This window comes from Hyperolius riggenbachi, chromosome 11 (genome assembly GCF_040937935.1).
Source record: "Hyperolius riggenbachi isolate aHypRig1 chromosome 11, aHypRig1.pri, whole genome shotgun sequence".
In the NCBI taxonomy this organism is placed as follows: domain Eukaryota; kingdom Metazoa; phylum Chordata; class Amphibia; order Anura; family Hyperoliidae; genus Hyperolius; species Hyperolius riggenbachi.
Window position 1 is genome coordinate 200,721,409 of NC_090656.1, and position 18,034 is coordinate 200,739,442.

The following is an 18,034-nucleotide window of genomic DNA, read 5'->3' on the forward strand; positions in this document are numbered from 1 at the left end:
AGAACGGGAATCACAGAGCAATCGCCCCCAAAACGCTGTATGCAGCGCGGTCTCCTGCGATTGATCAAAATCGCCACCGCTGCAGTGTGAATGTATCTACATTGTAGCAGCGCTTTGCTGATCGCCGGCGATCAGCAAAGCGCTGAAGAATCCCCCCAATGTGAACCAGCCCTGAAATAAGATAAGGCCCTCTCGATCGATATCAATGTATTGATCAAACATTGGTTGGTAAAGGCCTTTGTCTGATAGTGTGGTGGAAGCATGGGTGGTGGGGAGGCTGCAGGTGGGATAGACAATTCCCATGCCATTGTACTTCATCAGGCAATACAAAGCTAAGTTGCTCGTTAACGGTGTGATTTTTAGCAGAGATCGTTTAGATCAGAAGAAATTAGATTTTTATTGATATTAACAAAGCCAACGTATGATTGTACTTGCGATTGTATCTGTGAAAAATCTGACATGACTGTGGACCATTTCTTATGGAAACAATCAACAATACAATCATTCAGGATCGATTAGGAACACCAGCTTCTCTTCTTTACATACAATATGACCTAAATAATCTGATCGAAAATACAATTGTTCACTAAAAATTGTACAGTCAGTGGGCGCCTTTAGCGCCAGTGCAGTCGATAGTACCTGCTGAGATCAGATCTAATACCAAATAGTACAAGGAGGTAAACCACAAAAATGATCATTATCAGGAAAACATAAATCTATAGTGTATGAGTACCTTAAAGAGAACCTGAACTGAAATGTAAAAGTCAAGATAAACATACACGGGTCATACTTACCTCCTGTGTAGTCTACTCATCAATCCCTTACTCCTCTCCTGCATCCCATGTGTACACTGTGATAAATGGAATTCTCCGTCCTCCATTTTGAAAATGGCCACTACCCCATAAAAGTTTCCTGGTCAGCATACTGTTAAACTGTACAATCGCCCACTTGAGCCATAGGGAAACATGGACATTACCTTGCACATTCAGTTGTAACTGACAGCAGCTGCTATATAACTGACAGCAACTGGTATATTTCAGTTCTGACAAAATATTGTCAGAACTAGCAGGGATCACTGTAAGAAGAAAATTGTGAGCCTCTGAGAGGAACTGACAGCGTGGGAAGTATGTAATATTCATTTGCAGCTACGTCATGTGTTTATTTTAAATAATTTTACTCAGTTCAGGTTCCCTTTAACTCTTTAGCAGCTAAATAAAGCAAAACTTGATTTGGCTGCTGGGCCATATTTTTAATGCCACTGGGGAAATGTGCCTTCCAGGCAGACTCGGCACGGCATGTGGTGGCAGGGTAGAATGGGAGGCAGGGAGCTTTCATAGTTACCTGTCCAAACTGCTGGATCGGCTGCTTCTTCCTCCTTAGCGATGGAAACTTACTCCTGACATGTCTTCTCGTTTCCGATAACATATAACATGATCGAAATCCAGGAGACTATATCATCCTTACAGCACCACCCGGTGGTGGAAGGGGGTGATGGAACAGGCTCTTCCATCACCCCTCTTCCACCACCGGGTGGCATTGAAACGCTGACACAGTCTCCTGGACCCCGATCACATGTTATATCATGTGATCAGGACCTAGAAGGTGGAGGAAGAGAAGAAGCTGTCCGGGGGCAAAAAAATATAACTGCTTAATGCCACGCACTGGTTTGTCTGCACTAGGCAGCCAAGCAAGATATGCCGACAGAGGCTCTCAGTGCACAAGCACATTTTACACTGAAGGTGCTCATACACGGTACAATTTTTTTATGTACTGTCGATTAGATAATTTAGTTTGATTATTTTGTTAGATCGAATATAAAGATTTTTCCACCATGTTTGATTTTTATAGAAACAATGGGATAATCGTTCATTTTTCTTGATCGAAAAAAAAAAAAGGATTCTTTTCAACTTTCATTTGATTCGATCATTTTGGTAAAAAAAAAAAACACGGGAAAATCAAACGTTTTTATTGTACCGTGTATGGGTACCATAAGGGGGACAGCGGCAAGGCAGCATCACTAAGCCAATTCCCACAAGATTTCATGCTGAAATAGATCTGGAATCAACCTGACAGATCTCTCTCTGATCAGCTTCGATCAGAGAGAGATTAGTCTCTTGGTGGAATCTGCACATCATCACTAGATGTGTGGCCTCCTTAAGGGACCTCTTTATTGTCACATTAAAGCAACACTCTTTTCAGTTCCCAAAACATTGCAAAAAACTAATAAATAAACATAATCAGGGGTGTTCTGTATCCAGCAACAGACATAAACTCTGTTTATTTCCAGCCACTTTGTTCTGCCTGTACATCTGATTGCAGTGTGATGCCGCCTGTAGTCTGTATAACCTGATATTTCCATCCACAGCTAGAGAGGCCAACCAAACAGATGCGAGAAGCAGAAGAGCGACTGAAAGCCATTCCGCAGTTCTGCTTCCCCGATGCTCGGGACTGGATGCCGGTATCTGAGTACCACAGGTAGGTGGTGCTGTTTGGGAAAAACCAGGGAGATGCAAGGAATCAAGGAAATGAAACCAATTCTTTTCTTCCCACATAGACTCAGAATTGCTTTGGATTTAGGCAGAACACTTTCAAACAGCCTCAATGCAAAAAATTCACAAATCAGTGGGGATGTTTTAGTAAGTAAGATTGGATCCACTCTCCTCCTTACTGCAGCTGTGTGCATGTGGTGCAGGTCACATGACTTGCAGGAATAGTCGGTAGCCATACAGGGTTAGGTTCCCACTTCAGCCTGATCTACAAAGGCCTGCAGGAGCAGACAGTGCAGTGTCCATTCCAGTGGTGCATTGTGGTCTAGTTGGAGTCTGGAACAGATGTGTTTCCACCATAGGCATCTATGGGAAATGCATCAGCAATATGGGAAAATTGTGCAGGTCCTAAATATGCATTCTGCGGACTGACAGGAACCTGAAAAGATATGAAGCCTTATTTACTAAACAATAGCAGTTGCCTGGCAGTCCTGCTGATCTTTCTGGTTAGTAATGTCTGAATCACACACTTGAAACCAGCATGCAATTAATAAAGTAAAAAAAAATATCTGATCTGCATATGCTTGTTCAGGGTCTATGGCTAAAAGTATTAGAGGCAGAGGATCAGCAGCGCTGTGTGGAAACTGGTATAGTTTAAATGGAAATAAGTATGTCAGCCTCCATATCTCACTTAGTTCAGGTGTCCTGTAAATTAAAGAACCGGTTGATCCGTGTAGGGGATTTTAACGTAGATACGATGTCAATGGTTTCTATATAGGGAATACTTAGCATTAAATGCTGTGCATCGACTGTACACCATCATTTTTTGTCCATCAAAATGATCTTATCGTAAATATGATCATTTGGTAAAAATTGCAGCATTAATGGACAGCTTTGGAGTGGCTGTTTGAAGCCCTTGCTGCAGCTAGTGTATCTGCATGTAATAGTCACAGAAGGGTTAAAGTGCAAAGTGTGTCCATATGTTTCTGGTTGTGTGCTCGCTCTCTGGTATTTTTCCTGGAACTCGGGGTATCTGGGGACGTGTGACTGGCAGATTTGGCACGTTGCACTTTCCTTGTGCTGACATCATGTAAGAGGAGCAGCAGCCGGGGTCTTCAGCCTCTGCGATCCCCTTTAGCTTGCCACTGACAGTCCCTAAGTTGTGTCAAGGTCCATACACATGCTATACAAGTCACCACAAACAAACGACCAACAAACGAGTCTTTTCAATGAGGTTTTCTACAAACCAACGTTGCAAATGACCAACTAATTTAAATGCTGCGTGCCCAAGTGCCAGCAACATTATGCACAACATGCACATTCTGTAGAACCATTTCATTTAAAGTGAACCATAACTAAGGGGAAAAAAGGAGTTTCACTTACCTGGGGCTACTACCGGCCCCCTGCAGACATCCTGTGCCCTCCCCGGGACAAGCCGATCCTCCGGTCCCCCCACAGCGAGCAAGTTTTTGAGCCACTGCACCTGCAAGGCCCTGACGGCGCGCGTCCTCGATCATGCTCCCATCACAGTCCTACTGCGCATTCATGCACAGGACGGGAACATAATCCAGGACGTGTTCGGCCAAGGCCTTGCAGGCACAGTGGCCAGTCGCCGGAAACAAAATTGTCTCACTGTGGAGGGACCGGAGGATCGGCTTGTCCTGGGGAGGGCACGGTATATCTGCAGGGGGCTGGTAGTAGCCCCAGGTAAGTGAAACTCTTTTTTTTCCCCTCAGTTATGGTTCCCTTTAAACAACATTGTACACACGTGGCCAACTGCACAATATCTGCCCAGCAGTAATCTGAGTTGACCCACCGGATGAATCGAGCAAAATGCCAAATATCGGTTGCTCGCCGATGTCGTCAGGCTACTTTTTTTTTTTTAACAAGATTATTGTCTGATACGGTGAAATCTGTCCGTCGAACATTTCAAACGACTTTCGTAGAGTGTGTGTACATAGCTGCACTGCTCTGTGTGTACTAGCTCACTTCTCCTCTCCTACATCCAGCCTTATCCTTGAGGCTGGGTCATAAACAGACACTGCAACACTCTCTTTTTGTTGCTAAGAGAAAGGAGAAGGCTTAAAAGGTGTCTTTTTTTTATTGCTGTTTTGTTACCGCAGAATAGATTTCTCTTCACTTCCTGATGTATCACAGACAGGAACTGAATTCTCCCTCAGGAAATGAGCTATAACGACTACTCAGAGGAAGAATCCAACACATCCCCACTCTGTTCACATCACAAAACACAGCTACACAATGGGGGTTTTGGTTTGAAAGGTTTAGTTCCAAAGGTAGAGCTTAGAATTTACACTAAACAACATGATTGCTTTGAGAGTTTGGCTTGTTCAGTTTTTAGGTTAGTTGTGATTCAAAGAGGAACTTAACCAAAAGATAGTAGTAGAGGGGAAAAATTTATTAGAACGTTGAAAAGTTAAAAAAAAAATGGAAGATAGATCAAAAAAGGTTTGACTTTCGCCATGTCATTTGTTCTTGTTGTTTAATCTACGGTGAGGCTGCAGGTCGTCATCTTTACTGTTGGCAGACAAGAAAAACACAGACAGCACCAACTACCATTATCTGTGAACACAACCAATAACAATGTGACAGGATAAGAGGTTGTGTGTATGCACAGAGAGAGTTACTGCTTGCTTGGCAGTTGGAGACAGCCATATTTCTCACAATGCAATGAGGGCCACAGACAGGAACCTGTGATGGCCAAAGCCCCAACATCACACTGTGGGAGGGTTTTCACCACAACAGCAGCCATACAGATGTTCCTGATGATATATTCAAGGTAAAGGATTCTTGAGGGAAAAGGAATATTGGCTATCACTGGGGTGAAGGTCAGTCATGTCCATCCTGGGTTAAAGTTCCTCTTTAAGCCCTCCCAGGATGGGATGAATCCCTGGAGGAAGCTGAAGAGATCACAAGAGTATTTCATAGACATTCTAGAAAAAAATGCCAGTGTGTTCAACCTTTCCAAAGTGACAAGGTCTTTTCTTTTCCAGTGAGACCTTCTCCTTTATGCTGACGGGTGAAGACGGCAGCCGGAGGTTCGGCTATTGCCGCAGATTGCTGGTAAGAACACGATTTATTTGGCTGCACATGAATGTATTTTATTGTGTATGCATATAGCATTGGTCAATTTAAGTGTACCAGAGATCACGGTAATACAAAAATACTTACCCGGGGCTTCCTCCTGCCCCATAAACACTTGTGAGTCCCACGCTGTCCTCCTGTGGCCTGTGCTCCAACAATCTAACCTACACTGTCGAACTAGCCTAAATCCCATAGACTTTTACTATCCCCTCCCCCAACCCTAACCCTCCTGGTAAACGTTTGATATTGAATGTAGGCTGATTCGACGTGTAGGTTATTACGTCGGAACACCTGCCGTACAGCGGCGCTCAGCCCCGGTAACTTGCTCTGTGACGGCTGTACGGGCCTACTGCACATGCGCCGAAGACCCAGACTGGTCGTGACTGAGCAAGTTACCGGGGCTGATCGCCGCTGTACAGGATGCCGCGGGAGGACAGTGTGGGACTCACACGTGTTTATGGGGCGGGAGGAAGCCCCGGGTATTTTTGTATTATCGTGATCTCTGGTACACTTTAAAGGCCACATTCACTGCAGTGTGTTTAGGTTCTGGCTGACAAGATCAGGATTAATCATTTTAGCCATCTAAAGTGTGTATGACTCCCAGAAAATTGGATCCTGGAATCTTCCACAAGTTGTATTGCTGTTCCCCTTTTCCTGCTATTGGGACCAGCAGGGTTGTCATTAAAGTCCTAGGAAAGGAAATGAGGGAAAGTCTCAGTGGGCACAGACAGAAGGAAAAACTTGAAAGATCTGTCCAGAACTGACTAAACCAATCTACCTTAAAGAGAACCCGAGGTGGGTTTGAAGAATAGTATCTGCATACAGAGGCTGGATCTGCCTATACAGCCCAGCCTCTGTTGCTATCCCAAACCCCCCTAAGGTCCCCCTGCACCCTGCAATCCCTCATAAATCACAGCCACGCTGCTGACAAACAGCTTGTCAGAGCTAGCTGTGTTTATCTCTATAGTGTCAGTCTGCTGCTCTCCCCGCCTCCTGCAGAACTCCAGTCCCCGCCTGCATCCCTTTCCTTCTCTGCTGATTGGAGGGAAGGGACGGGGGCAGGGACTGGAGCTATGCAGGAGGCGGGGGAGCAGCTGAGACTGACACTACAGATGTAAACACAGCCTCACAACACGGCTGTGATTTATGAGGGATTGCAGAGTGCAGGGGGACCTTAGTGGGGTTTGGGATAGCAACAGAGGCTGGGCTGTATAGGCAGATCCAGCCTCTGTATGCAGATAACATTCTTTAAACACACCTCGGGTTCTCTTTAAAGGAGAACTGGAGAGAGAGGTGTATGGAGGCTGCCATATTTATTTCCATTTAAGCTATGCTGATCCTCTGCCTCTAATACTTTCAGCCATAGACCCTGAACAAGCATGCAGCAGATCAGGTTTTTCTGACAATGTTGACAGATATGACAAGATTAGCTACATGTTTGTTTCTGGTGTGATTCAGCCACTACTTCAGCCAAACAGATCAGCAGGGCTGCCAGGCAACTGGTATTGCTTAAAAGGATATAAATATGGCAGCCTCCATATACCTCTCACTACAGTTCTCCTTTAAACTGAACCTTCAGCTAGGAATCCACTTGCACTCCAGACAGTCCTCCTCCTCAGTAGGAATTATCAGGACGTAGCATGCAGCCATTTCCAGAAAGATTCATAGAGCTCCCCATAAATCTTCTTGTTTTTCTAATCCGGCACAGCCAGATATACAATATTTGTATTTCTGTCTCCTGGTAATAAACGTCCTGGTTTCATTTTACTGAATAATCACCCTGAAATGTCAGCCCTGCTTGCTACGCCAAATGAGCAATGGAAGTTATGTCAAATGTTGTTGTAACAGTCAGACGCCACATTCATTATTCTGTTTACCATGTGCGTCCTCAGCTTATCTGTACGGAGGACAATCATAGTAGCGGCTAATGACTTTCTTTTTCAAGCCCTAAAAAGATGGCACATGCAACTGTTGCAGGAATATTAATTGAATTCTCCGGCTAAAGCAATGAATGATGGTGTCACAGAGTTAGGAGATTAAAAGACATAAGTTTGTTTGAAGAGATGCTTTTTTGTTAGTGATTCTGGATTTTGTTCCCGTCTTTACTGATGCCTAATCCTATCCTCTCCCTTAGCGCCCATTCACACTTGAGCGTTTTGTCGGCGATTTTGGCAAAACGCTTTTCAAAGCGCTAGGGTAATAAAAGTCTATGGGCCCATTCTCATTTGGGCTATTTGCGCAAATCGCCCAAAACCGCTAAACGCAAATGCGTAGCCTGCACCAATTTAAGGCGATTGCGATTAAGTGCTATAGAAGCGCAAAATGCAATCGCTAAAAAATCGGCAGATGTGAATGGTGATTTGTTTTGTTTTTTGCCGTTAATCGCCAAAAAACACCAGAGCAAAACGCTAGCAAACTCGCTAGCGTTTTGCGATCAGCAAGTGTGAATGGGCCCTAAAAGAGGAGCTGTCAGCCATACTTTCTCAGAAAAAAAAACACATATCTAAGTAGATAAATACTTGCTCTACTTACATAACACATGTATTACACTGCCCACGTTTTGATTTTATTGATTTTTCTACAGTAAAAAAAGAGAAAATCCTTCTTAGCTTTTCACATTTTAACTGTGGCTATTTTGAAGCCTATCCTGATGTAATTTCCTCCCTTACTCTCTGCCTGATTGTGTATGCATTGCCTGCCCACCACTATAGAAAGTGCATTGTCTCAGCATGAGAAATATTGGCCAATCAGAGAGGAACAGAGATGTGGGAGGGGAAAACAGGAGGGAAAGAGGCTTCAGCCAATCAGGCTACATTAGTTAAAGGGATACTGTAGGGGGGTCAGGGGAAAATGAGTTGAACTTACCTGGGGCTTCTAACGGTCCCCCGCAGACGTCCTGTGTTGGCGCAGCCACTCACCGATGCTCCGGCCCCGCCTCCGGTTCACTTCTGGAATTTCAGACTTTAAAGTCTGAAAACCACTGCGCCTGCGTTGCCGTGTCCTCAATCCCGCTGATGTCATCAAGAGCGCACAGCGCAGGCCCAGTATGGTCTGTCTGCGCAGTACACTCCTGGTGACATCAGCAGGAGCGAGGACACGGGCGTGCAGGCGCAGTGGTTTTCTGACTTTAAAGTCAGAAATTACAGAAGTGAACCGGAGGCGGGGCCGGAGCATCGGTGAGTGGCTGCGCGGGCACAGGATGTCTGCGGGGGACCATTAGAAGCCCCGGGTAAGTTCAGCTCATTTTCTCCCGACCCCCCCCCTACAGTATCCCTTTAACCACTTCCCGACCGCCGTATGTACAATTGGCGGCCGGGAAGTGCACCCCGCAAGGACCGCCGTATTGACAATTGGCGGCGGTCCTTGTAGGGGCATGGGCGGAGCGATCGCGTCATCAGTGACGCGATCCTCCGCCCGGGATCGTTACTTGGGCATTTTGTCTCCGCTCGCCGGCCACTTAGCAGAGCCGGCGAGCGGAGGAATCCGCATAGCTGCCCAATCAGGATGTATAAGGCACTTTGTTAGGTAAACAAAGTGCCTTATACGTGCTTCCTCCTCGCCTCGTGGTCTCATTGTTGCAGAGACCACTAGCGAGGAGGAAGCACTTCGTAAGTAACTCAGCACACTGTTGTTTTTGCCCTCAGCCTACCTAATCACCCACCCCAGGCCTCATACCCCCCCTGATCACCCCAGCAGACCCCTGCCTATCACCCTTGCACCCCTGCAAAACCTCCACCCCCCCCACCTGCCACTAACTAGCGACGCTGCCCCTTAGTTTAGGTCCCTAACTGCCTCCTAGTCACCCCTGATCCCCCCACCTACCTTTAGATCACCCCCAGACCCCATCCCAGACTACCCCCCTGTATACTGTATACATCTGTATACAGCTACCTTACCCCCTGATCCCCCTCTGATCACCTGTCTATCACCTGTCCATCACCCCTCAGCACCCCCACCCATCAGAGCAGACCCTAACTGCCCCGCGGGGGTAACCGATCACCTGCCCAGGCCCTCGATTGCCCTCATACCCCCCTCCTGATTACATCCCCTGCTCTTTGTTTACATCTGTCCTCCCCAGCGATCACTAACTGATCTGCGATCAGTAACCCCCTGTGTCTGCCTCTCATCAGATCAGGACTCAGTCTGCCCCGTGCGGGCTCCTGATCAACCCCCCACCCCCTCAAATCGCCCTCAGACCCCCCCCTAATCACCGTCCAAGTGCATTGTATTTGACTGTGCTGCGCTTGTATTCGATTGTGCTGCGCTTGTATTCGATTGTGCTGCGATTGTATTTGATTGTCCCGTGATCTGCTTCGATTGTCCCGTGATTGTTTGATTGCCTCTGAGACCCAACTTCCCACCAACCCCCACCACCACCCCCACCCCCCATCACCTTCCGAGTGCATCAGATTTGATTGTGCTGCGCTTGTATTCGATTGTGCTGCGATTGTATTTGATTGTCCCGTGATTGGCTTCGATTGTCCCGTGATTGTTTGATTGCCTCTGAGACCCAACTTCCCACCAACCCCCACCCCACCACCACCCCCCATCACCTTCCGAGTGCATCAGATTTGATTGTGCTGCGCTTGTATTCGATTGTGCTGCGATTGTATTTGATTGTCCCGTGATCGGCTTCGATTGTCCCGTGATTGTTTGACTGCCTCTGAGACCCCACTTCCCGCCACACCCAACCCCCCCCCCACCACACCCAACACCCGCCCCCCCCACCACACCCAACCCCACCCTCCCCCCCCCACCACACCCAACCCCACCCTCCCCCCCCACCACACCCAACCCTCCCCCCCACCACACCCAACCCTCCCCCGACCACACCCAACCCCCCCCCCCCCCCCCCCACCACACCAACCCTCCCCTCCCCCCCCCCACCACACCCAACCACCACCTTCCGAGTGCATCAGATTTGCTTGTGCTGTGATTGGAGTCGATTGTGCTGTAATTGTATTTGATTGTCCCGTGATTGTTTGATTGCCTCTGAGACCCCACTTCCCACCAACCCCAATACCTCTCAAATACTCCCTTTTTGCTAGGTAGGTGCTCTTTTTTTCTGGGTAGTCTCGGAGGAAAACCCCATAAATTTAGCAATCCACAATGGCAAGAAGGGGGCTTTCCGATGACGAGGTATACAGGTACATGGACCAGTCGGATGAGTTCTTTTGGGAAGAATCATCCGTCGAATCTTCCGGGTCCGAATTTGAACCTGTAGAAAGCAGTGGTTCCCTGACCGATAGTGATGACGAGGCTATGGTCCCGGCTAGAGCCAGGCGTACCAGACCCCAAGTCGTTAGACCGCAGGTGGCGCAGGATCCGCCTCAAGGGCAGCAGGGTGGTGCTAGGGCTGTTGATAGTTTTCTTGGTGAGGCAGGCACCAGCAGCGCAGCATCTCCTGGACTTGGTACCAGTACTTCTGTAGACCCTGGCGAAGTGGTGAGCGTCAGCATGGAAGTCGAAACTGGTACGGTGGCAAGTGCAGTAGTACCCCCGTCGCAGCCACCAAGAAGAAGACGGGCCCGTAGTACCCATAGACTCCCAGAGGTGCTGGCACAACCAGATTGGCAATCCCCTGATTCTGCCGCACCCGTAGTGCCCCCTTTCACTGCCCACTCTGGAGTCCAGGTGGCGACAGCTCATCTAGGAACGGCCCTAGACTTTTTGCAGCTGTTCATCACCCAGGTTCTCTTGGACTTAATTGTGGTTGAGACCAACCGTAAAGCCACACAATTCATCACCGAGCACCCGGAGAGCATGTATGCCCAGCCTTTCGGGTGGAAACCAGTCCAAGTTTCCGACATTAAAATCTTTTTGGCCCTTATCCTTCACTTGGGACTAATGAAACAGAATGTATTGCGGGCGTATTGGTCTACGAACCCAGTACATCATGTTCCCTTGTACCCTGCTGCCATGTCCAGGACACGATTTGAGTCCATCCTGCGCTTCCTGCACTTCAACGACGACGAAACCTGTCATGAAAGGGGAGACCCTGCTTATGACCGGCTCCACAAAATTCGGCCCCTCATAGACCACCTGTCCTCAACATTTGCAGATGCTTATATCCCTGAACAGAACATCTGCGTAGACGAGTCCCTCTTACGCTTTACCGGGCGCCTTGGCATCAAACAGTACATCCCAAGCAAGCGCGCCCGGTATGGGGTGAAACTGTATAAGCTCTGTGAAAGGGCCACAGGCTATACATGTCGTTTTAGGGTCTATGAGGGAAAAGACTCAAAATTGGAGCCGGTCGGATGCCCTGACTACCTGGGGAGCAGTGGAAAGGTTGTGTGGGACTTGGTGTCACCCTTGTTCCGGAAGGGGTACCATCTTTTTGTGGACAATTATTACACAAGTGTGGCCCTCTTTCAGCACTTAAAGTTAGAAGGAATCCGATGCTGTGGCACTGCGCGGCCTAGTCGCCAGGGCTTCCCCCAACGGCTCGTTACCACCAGACTTCAACGGGGGCAGAGGGCCGCCTTGCGTACTGAAGACCTGCTCGCGGTGAAATGGAGGGACAAGAGGGACGTTTACTTTCTGTCCACCATTCACACAGACACGACAGTCCAAATTCAACGGGCAACTAAGGTCATTGTAAAGCCCCTTGTCGTCCACGAATATAATGTCAACATGGGAGGGGTGGACTTCAATGACCAGAGGTTAGCGCCCTATTTAATTACCCGGAAAACAAGACGCTGGTATAAGAAAGTGTCTTTTTATCTGATTCAATTGGCAGTTTACAACAGCTTTGTTCTCTACAGTAAGGCTGGGAGAACTGGATCTTTCCTCCAATTTCAGGAACAGATCATTCTGGACATCCTGTATCCAGGAGGTGCCAGGCCCCCCCGCCCCCCCCAGATGCAACTAGCCGACTGCATGGTAGGCATTACGCCTATCAGATTCCGTGTGCCCCAGGTCAACGCATCCGAAGAAAACGTTGTCGTGTCTGCAGCAGGACTGGAAGAAGGAATGACACCAATTTTTATTGTCCCCGCTGTCCTGACCAGCCTGGCCTATGCGTAGGGCCGTGTTTTGAGAGGTACCACGAGCAGGTACACTATTAGAACCTAGGGAACTCCAGACACAGGAGTAGGCACACACTCAGTGGTCTTTCGCACATTGTCGCAGGGAGAGGAGAGATAAGCTTGAAAACCAAACGGGTAAGCATAAAAGTGGCAAGAAGGATCGGTTTCCATGCTTGATATTGCTGATCTGTCCTGGGTTGGCGATATAAGACGGCATGTTTGAATTTCCCTTGAGTGTGGACAGGCTCGGACAGAGCCGCCGAACCACCGACGGTCCCATCGGTGGGCCCCGACTGCCCCTCCTCCTGGGGGCCCCTAGAAGGGGTGCGCTGGAGGGGAGAGCCGCGGGGAGGGCAGCCCGACTGTTTTTTTTTTTTTTTTTATGTCCCTTAAAAAAAACTATTTTCCCCGGGGGGGCCCCCTCCTATCCTCCCCCTCCCTCACCTCGGAGGGCCCCCCTCCTGTTACGAGCGGCGGTAGAGCGGCGGGTACAGCAAAGTTCCGGCGAGGTATAGTAGAAGATAGAGGTCCAGCTGCCTCTCGGGCTACGCTGTCTCCTCTATGCCGCTCGCACTGCTTCCTGGTTTAGTGCGCGGCAATTACAAAGGAGACAGCGACTGGGAGGCAGCTGGACCTCTATCTTCTGCTTTACTTCGCCGGAAGTTTGCTGTACCCGCCGCTCGTAACAGAAGGGGGGCCCTCCGAGGTGAGGGATGGGGAGGATAGGAGGGGGCCCCCCCGGGGAAAATAGTTTTTTTTAAGGGAAAAAAAACAACAAAACAAAACAGTCGGGCTGCAATCCCCGCGGCTTGTTATTGGAGGGGGGACACCCAGGTGAGGGGGAGCATAGGAGTCGGGGCCCCCACTGGCTACCCACCCGGCTACCTAACTGCCCACCCGGCTATCTAACTGCCTACATTCCCACCCGGCTACCCTTCTGCCTACCCTCCCACCCGGCTACCTAACTGCCTACCCTCCCACCCGGCTACCTAACTGCCCACCCGGCTACCTAACTGCCTACCCTCCCACCCGGCTACCCTTCTGCCTACCCTCCCACCCGGCTACCTAACTGCCCACCCGGCTACCTAACTGCCTACCCTCCCACCCGGCTACCTATCTACCCACCCGGCTACCTAACTGGCTGCCCACCCGGCTACCTATCTACCCACCCAGCTACCTATCTGCCTACCCTCCCACCCGGCTACCTAATTGCCCACCCGGCTACCTAACTGCCTACCCTCCCACCCGGCTACCTATCTGCCCACCCGGCTACCTATCTGCCCACCTGGATACCTATCTACCCACCCAGCTACCTATCTGCCCACCCGGCTACCTAACTGCCTACCCTCCCACCCGGGCTACCTATCTACCCACCCAACTACCTTTCTGCCCACCCTCCCACCCGGCTACCTATCTGCCCACCCGGCTACCTATCTGCCCACCCGGCTACCTATCTACCCACCCGGCTACCTATCTACCCACCCAGCTACCTATCTACCCACCCAGCTACCTATCTGCCTACCCTCCCACCCGGCTACCTATCTGCCCACCCGGCTACCTATCTACCCACCCAGCTACCTATCTGCCTACCCTCCCACCTGGCTACCTAACTGCCCACCCGGCTACCTAACTGCCCACCCAGCTACCTATCTGCCCACCTGGCTACCTAACTGCCTACCCTCCCACCCGGCTACCTAACTGCCCACCCAGCTACCTATCTGCCTACCCTCCCACCCGGCTACATAACTGCCTACCCGGCTACCTATCTGCCTACCATGCCATGGGCGTCCCTACATAGGGCAAAATGGGGCATGCGCACTCCCCTGGCTAGCTGCTGCCCCCCCCTAGCTACCCGGACGTGGCTGGCCCGCCCGCCCTGGGGTGGCAGCGGAGAGAGAAAAGAAGCGGCAGGCACAGCTGCGCTGCCTGCCGCATCACTTAATTCTAAAGGGGGGAGCGAGAGAGGGGGAGCCCCAAGGTGAGGGAAGGGGGAGGGGGAAACGTCCTCCCTTCCCCACCGCTTCTCTTCTCTCTCCGCTGCCACTGAGGACACCTATAGATCTGGCTATTTAAACTGGGGACACCTATAGACCTGTCTATCTATACTGGGGGGCCCTGTCACTACCTAAACTAGGGGCTCCTGTCACTACATACACTGGGGGGGGGGGTCCCTGTCACTGCATACACTGGGGGGCTCCTGTCATACCTAAACTGGGGGTACCTGTCACTAACTGAACTGGGGGGGCTCCTGTCAATACCTGAACTGGGGGCACCTGTCACTACCTGAACTGGGGGGCCCTGTCACTACCTAAACTGGGGGCTCCTGTCACTACATACCCTGGGGGGCACCTGTTACTACCTTAACTGGGGGGCACCTGTCACTACAAACACTAAGGGCTCCTGTCACTACCTAAACTGGGGGGTATCTGTCACTAACTAAACTGGGGGGCTCCTGTCGCTACCTAAACTTGGGGGTCCTGTCACTACCTAAGCTGGGAGGCTCCTGGTGCTACCTAAACTAGGGTGCACCTGTCACTACCTAAACTATCCAGGCCAGCCCAGCATCACCACCAGCCAACCAGCCCAGAATCACTGTCAAAAAGGGCATAGCATCACCACCAACAGTCAGGCCAACATTTACTTCAACCAGCCAAGTACAGCCAAGCATCACCGCCAGGCCGGCCACAGCATCACCGCCAGGCCTTTCAGCCCACACATCATCCCCAATCCTGCCAAAAACAGTATTGCCTGGCACAGCAGCCAGTAGAGGAGAATTCAGAAGCCAGGTGAGAGGTGTCTACCATATTAAGTGGGCATTCTGCCTATTTATGTGAAATGCTGTTTATTTATGTGCCTCATGACTGCTGAATTTGTCTTGTTGGGGGCCTCATGGTTACTGAATTTGTCTTGTTGGGGGCCTCATGGTTACTGAATTTGTCTTGTTGGGGGCCTCATGGTTACTGAATGTCTTGTTGGGGGCCTCATGATTGCTGAATTTGTCTTGTTGGGGGCCTCATGATTGCTGAATTTGTCATGTTGGGGGCCTCATGATTGCTGAATTTGTCTTGTTAGGGGCCTCATGATTGCTGATTTTGTCTTGATGGGGGACCTCATGATTGCTGAATTTGTCTTGTTGAGGGTCACATGATTGCTAACTGCGAGACTATGGAAAAAGCTGAATCATCATCATATGAGACAATAGCTACTTTTTAAAACAGAAAATAAAACTGGGAGGTTCTAAAAAATAAATAAAAAAATAAAAAATAAAAAATACATTTTTCAGGAGTTGGATGGATGAAATTGTTTATCTTCACAGTTTATTTTCAACTTGGATTTTCCATAATGTTCATGTATGAGTTAAAACGTTTTTATTTAGTTTAAATTGCTGTTGCCACTTTGCAATAGATAAGTGACTTTTGGGTTGCAGTTTGGGCACTCTGCCTTCAAAAGGTTCGCCACCACTGTCCTAATCTAATGTCCCACCATTCATGCAAATTTGTCTCCACCCATGACTACACCCACATTCTGGTCCATGACCACACCCAATTCTTCCATGACCGCACCACTTCTTCCCCCTCCCCCTTTTTTCTATCTGCCCACCCGGCTAGCTATCTGCCCGCCCTCTCACCCTGCTAGCTATCTAACCTATACTGGGGGCAGCTACCTATCTAACCTATACTGGAGGCACCTACCAATGTAACCTATACTGGGGGCAGCTACCTATGTAACCTGTATTGGGGGCATCTACCTTGCTAGCCTTTACTGGTGGCAACTATACTGGCTACCTATATTGGAGGCACCTACCTAACTAACCTATACTGGGGGCACCTACCTATCTAACCTATGCTGAGGGAAACTATTCTGGCTACCTATATTAGCCCACTGCCTTACTGTTACAGTTACATTACAATTACCCCCCACCCATGTGATGTCATGTCCACACCCATTTTTTTTGTCGCTGCACGCTTTGCTTTTTGGGGGGGGGGTGTTGGTAAATTATCCGCACCGGGTGTCAAACACCCTAGCTACGCCACTGGAGGGGGCACAGCTTGGAAGGGGGGGAATTGGGCACAGAGCGGCGGGGAGGGGGGGAAGCGTCCCCCCCCCTCCCTCACCTAGGGCCCCCCCTTCCGCGCACCCCCCTCCTCCAGAAGTGCAGCCAGCAGCGAGCGGAGAATAGCTACAGAGATGATGCTATCTCCGCTCCGCGTCCGCATGCCGCTGGTCTCTGACTGTAGTGTGTGACGCTGTCCAATCACGCTCTCGCAGTACTTCCTGCTAGAGCGTGATTGGACAGCGTCACTACAGGAGACAGAGACCAGCAGGGCTGCAGCGGCATGCGGAGCGGAGATAGCATCATCTGAAGCTGGTAAGCTATTCTCCGCTCGCTGCTGGCTGCACTTCTCGAGGAGGGGGGTGTGCGGAAGGGGGGGCCCTAGGTGAGGGAGGGGGGGAGGCTTCCCCGCTGATCTGTGCCCTCTGCCCCCCCTTCCAAGCTGGGGGGGACTTGCATTGTGTGGGGGTATCTCTGCCACCAACCTGATTGCATTGTGTGGGGGTATCTCTGCCACCAACCTGATTGCATTGTGTGGGGGTATCTGCAGCCAAACTGATTGCATTTTGTGGGGGTATCTGCAGCCAAACTGATTGCATTTTGTGGGGGTATCTGCCGTCAACCTGATTGCATTTTGTGGGGGTATCTGCCGTCAACCTGATTGCATTTTGTGGGGGTATCTGCCGTCAACCTGATTGCATTGTGTGGGGGTATCTGCCGTCAACCTGATTGCATTTTGTGGGGGTATCTGCTGCCATTTGACTACTTGATGAATTATCATGAGGCATGTAACTACTTGAATATTTTATCTACAATGTATCTGGTCGGACCTAATCTCTGTGACTAACGCCGCTACTTATTTTGTGTTTTGTATTTTTTTTTTTAAGTCTGCCCATGACTCATCATGACCACGCCGATGTTCCAGTGCATGGTGACACCCATTTAGTTTCGCATTTAGACATATCCCTATTGGAGACTGTCCTCAGAATTGCTCACAATCTATTCCCTACCATAAAGTCATGCAAAATTTCTAGAGTACATGTGTATGTGAGCCCAAAATGGGGGGGGGGGGAGGAGGAGAGGGGGGGTGGGCCCCAGGCTGAAACTTCCTTGGTGGGCCCTTGGTGTCCCAGTCCGACCCTGAGTGTGGACACCCCCGGTTTATATGTGATTTGGGCCTATGATGATGCTTTAATGCCACACAGAGTCATCTCTATTGGCAGGCATATTGCTGTATCCTACAGGCATAATGCTGTATACTAAAGTTCTGAGGCCCAGTCACATAAGTTGGTGGCTCACCCTGAGTGCAGGGTGGCATGGGGTGTCTCTCTCCTGAGGTTATCACTGCCATTGATGTGGAG

At 49.7% G+C, this 18,034-nt stretch overlaps 1 protein-coding gene across 5 annotated transcripts in view; it reads left to right on the plus strand.

Moving 5' to 3' along the window:
* The window catches only part of DENND2B (DENN domain containing 2B), a 314,001-nt gene that overhangs the window by 247,059 nt on the left and 48,908 nt on the right, over positions 1–18,034 (plus strand). For all 5 annotated transcript variants that reach the window (XM_068260332.1, XM_068260333.1, XM_068260334.1 and 2 more), the window contains 2 exons: positions 2,366–2,475; positions 5,498–5,567. In XM_068260332.1, coding sequence (XP_068116433.1) covers positions 2,366–2,475; positions 5,498–5,567 — 180 coding nt within the window. The remainder of the gene's footprint in view (positions 1–2,365; positions 2,476–5,497; positions 5,568–18,034) is intronic.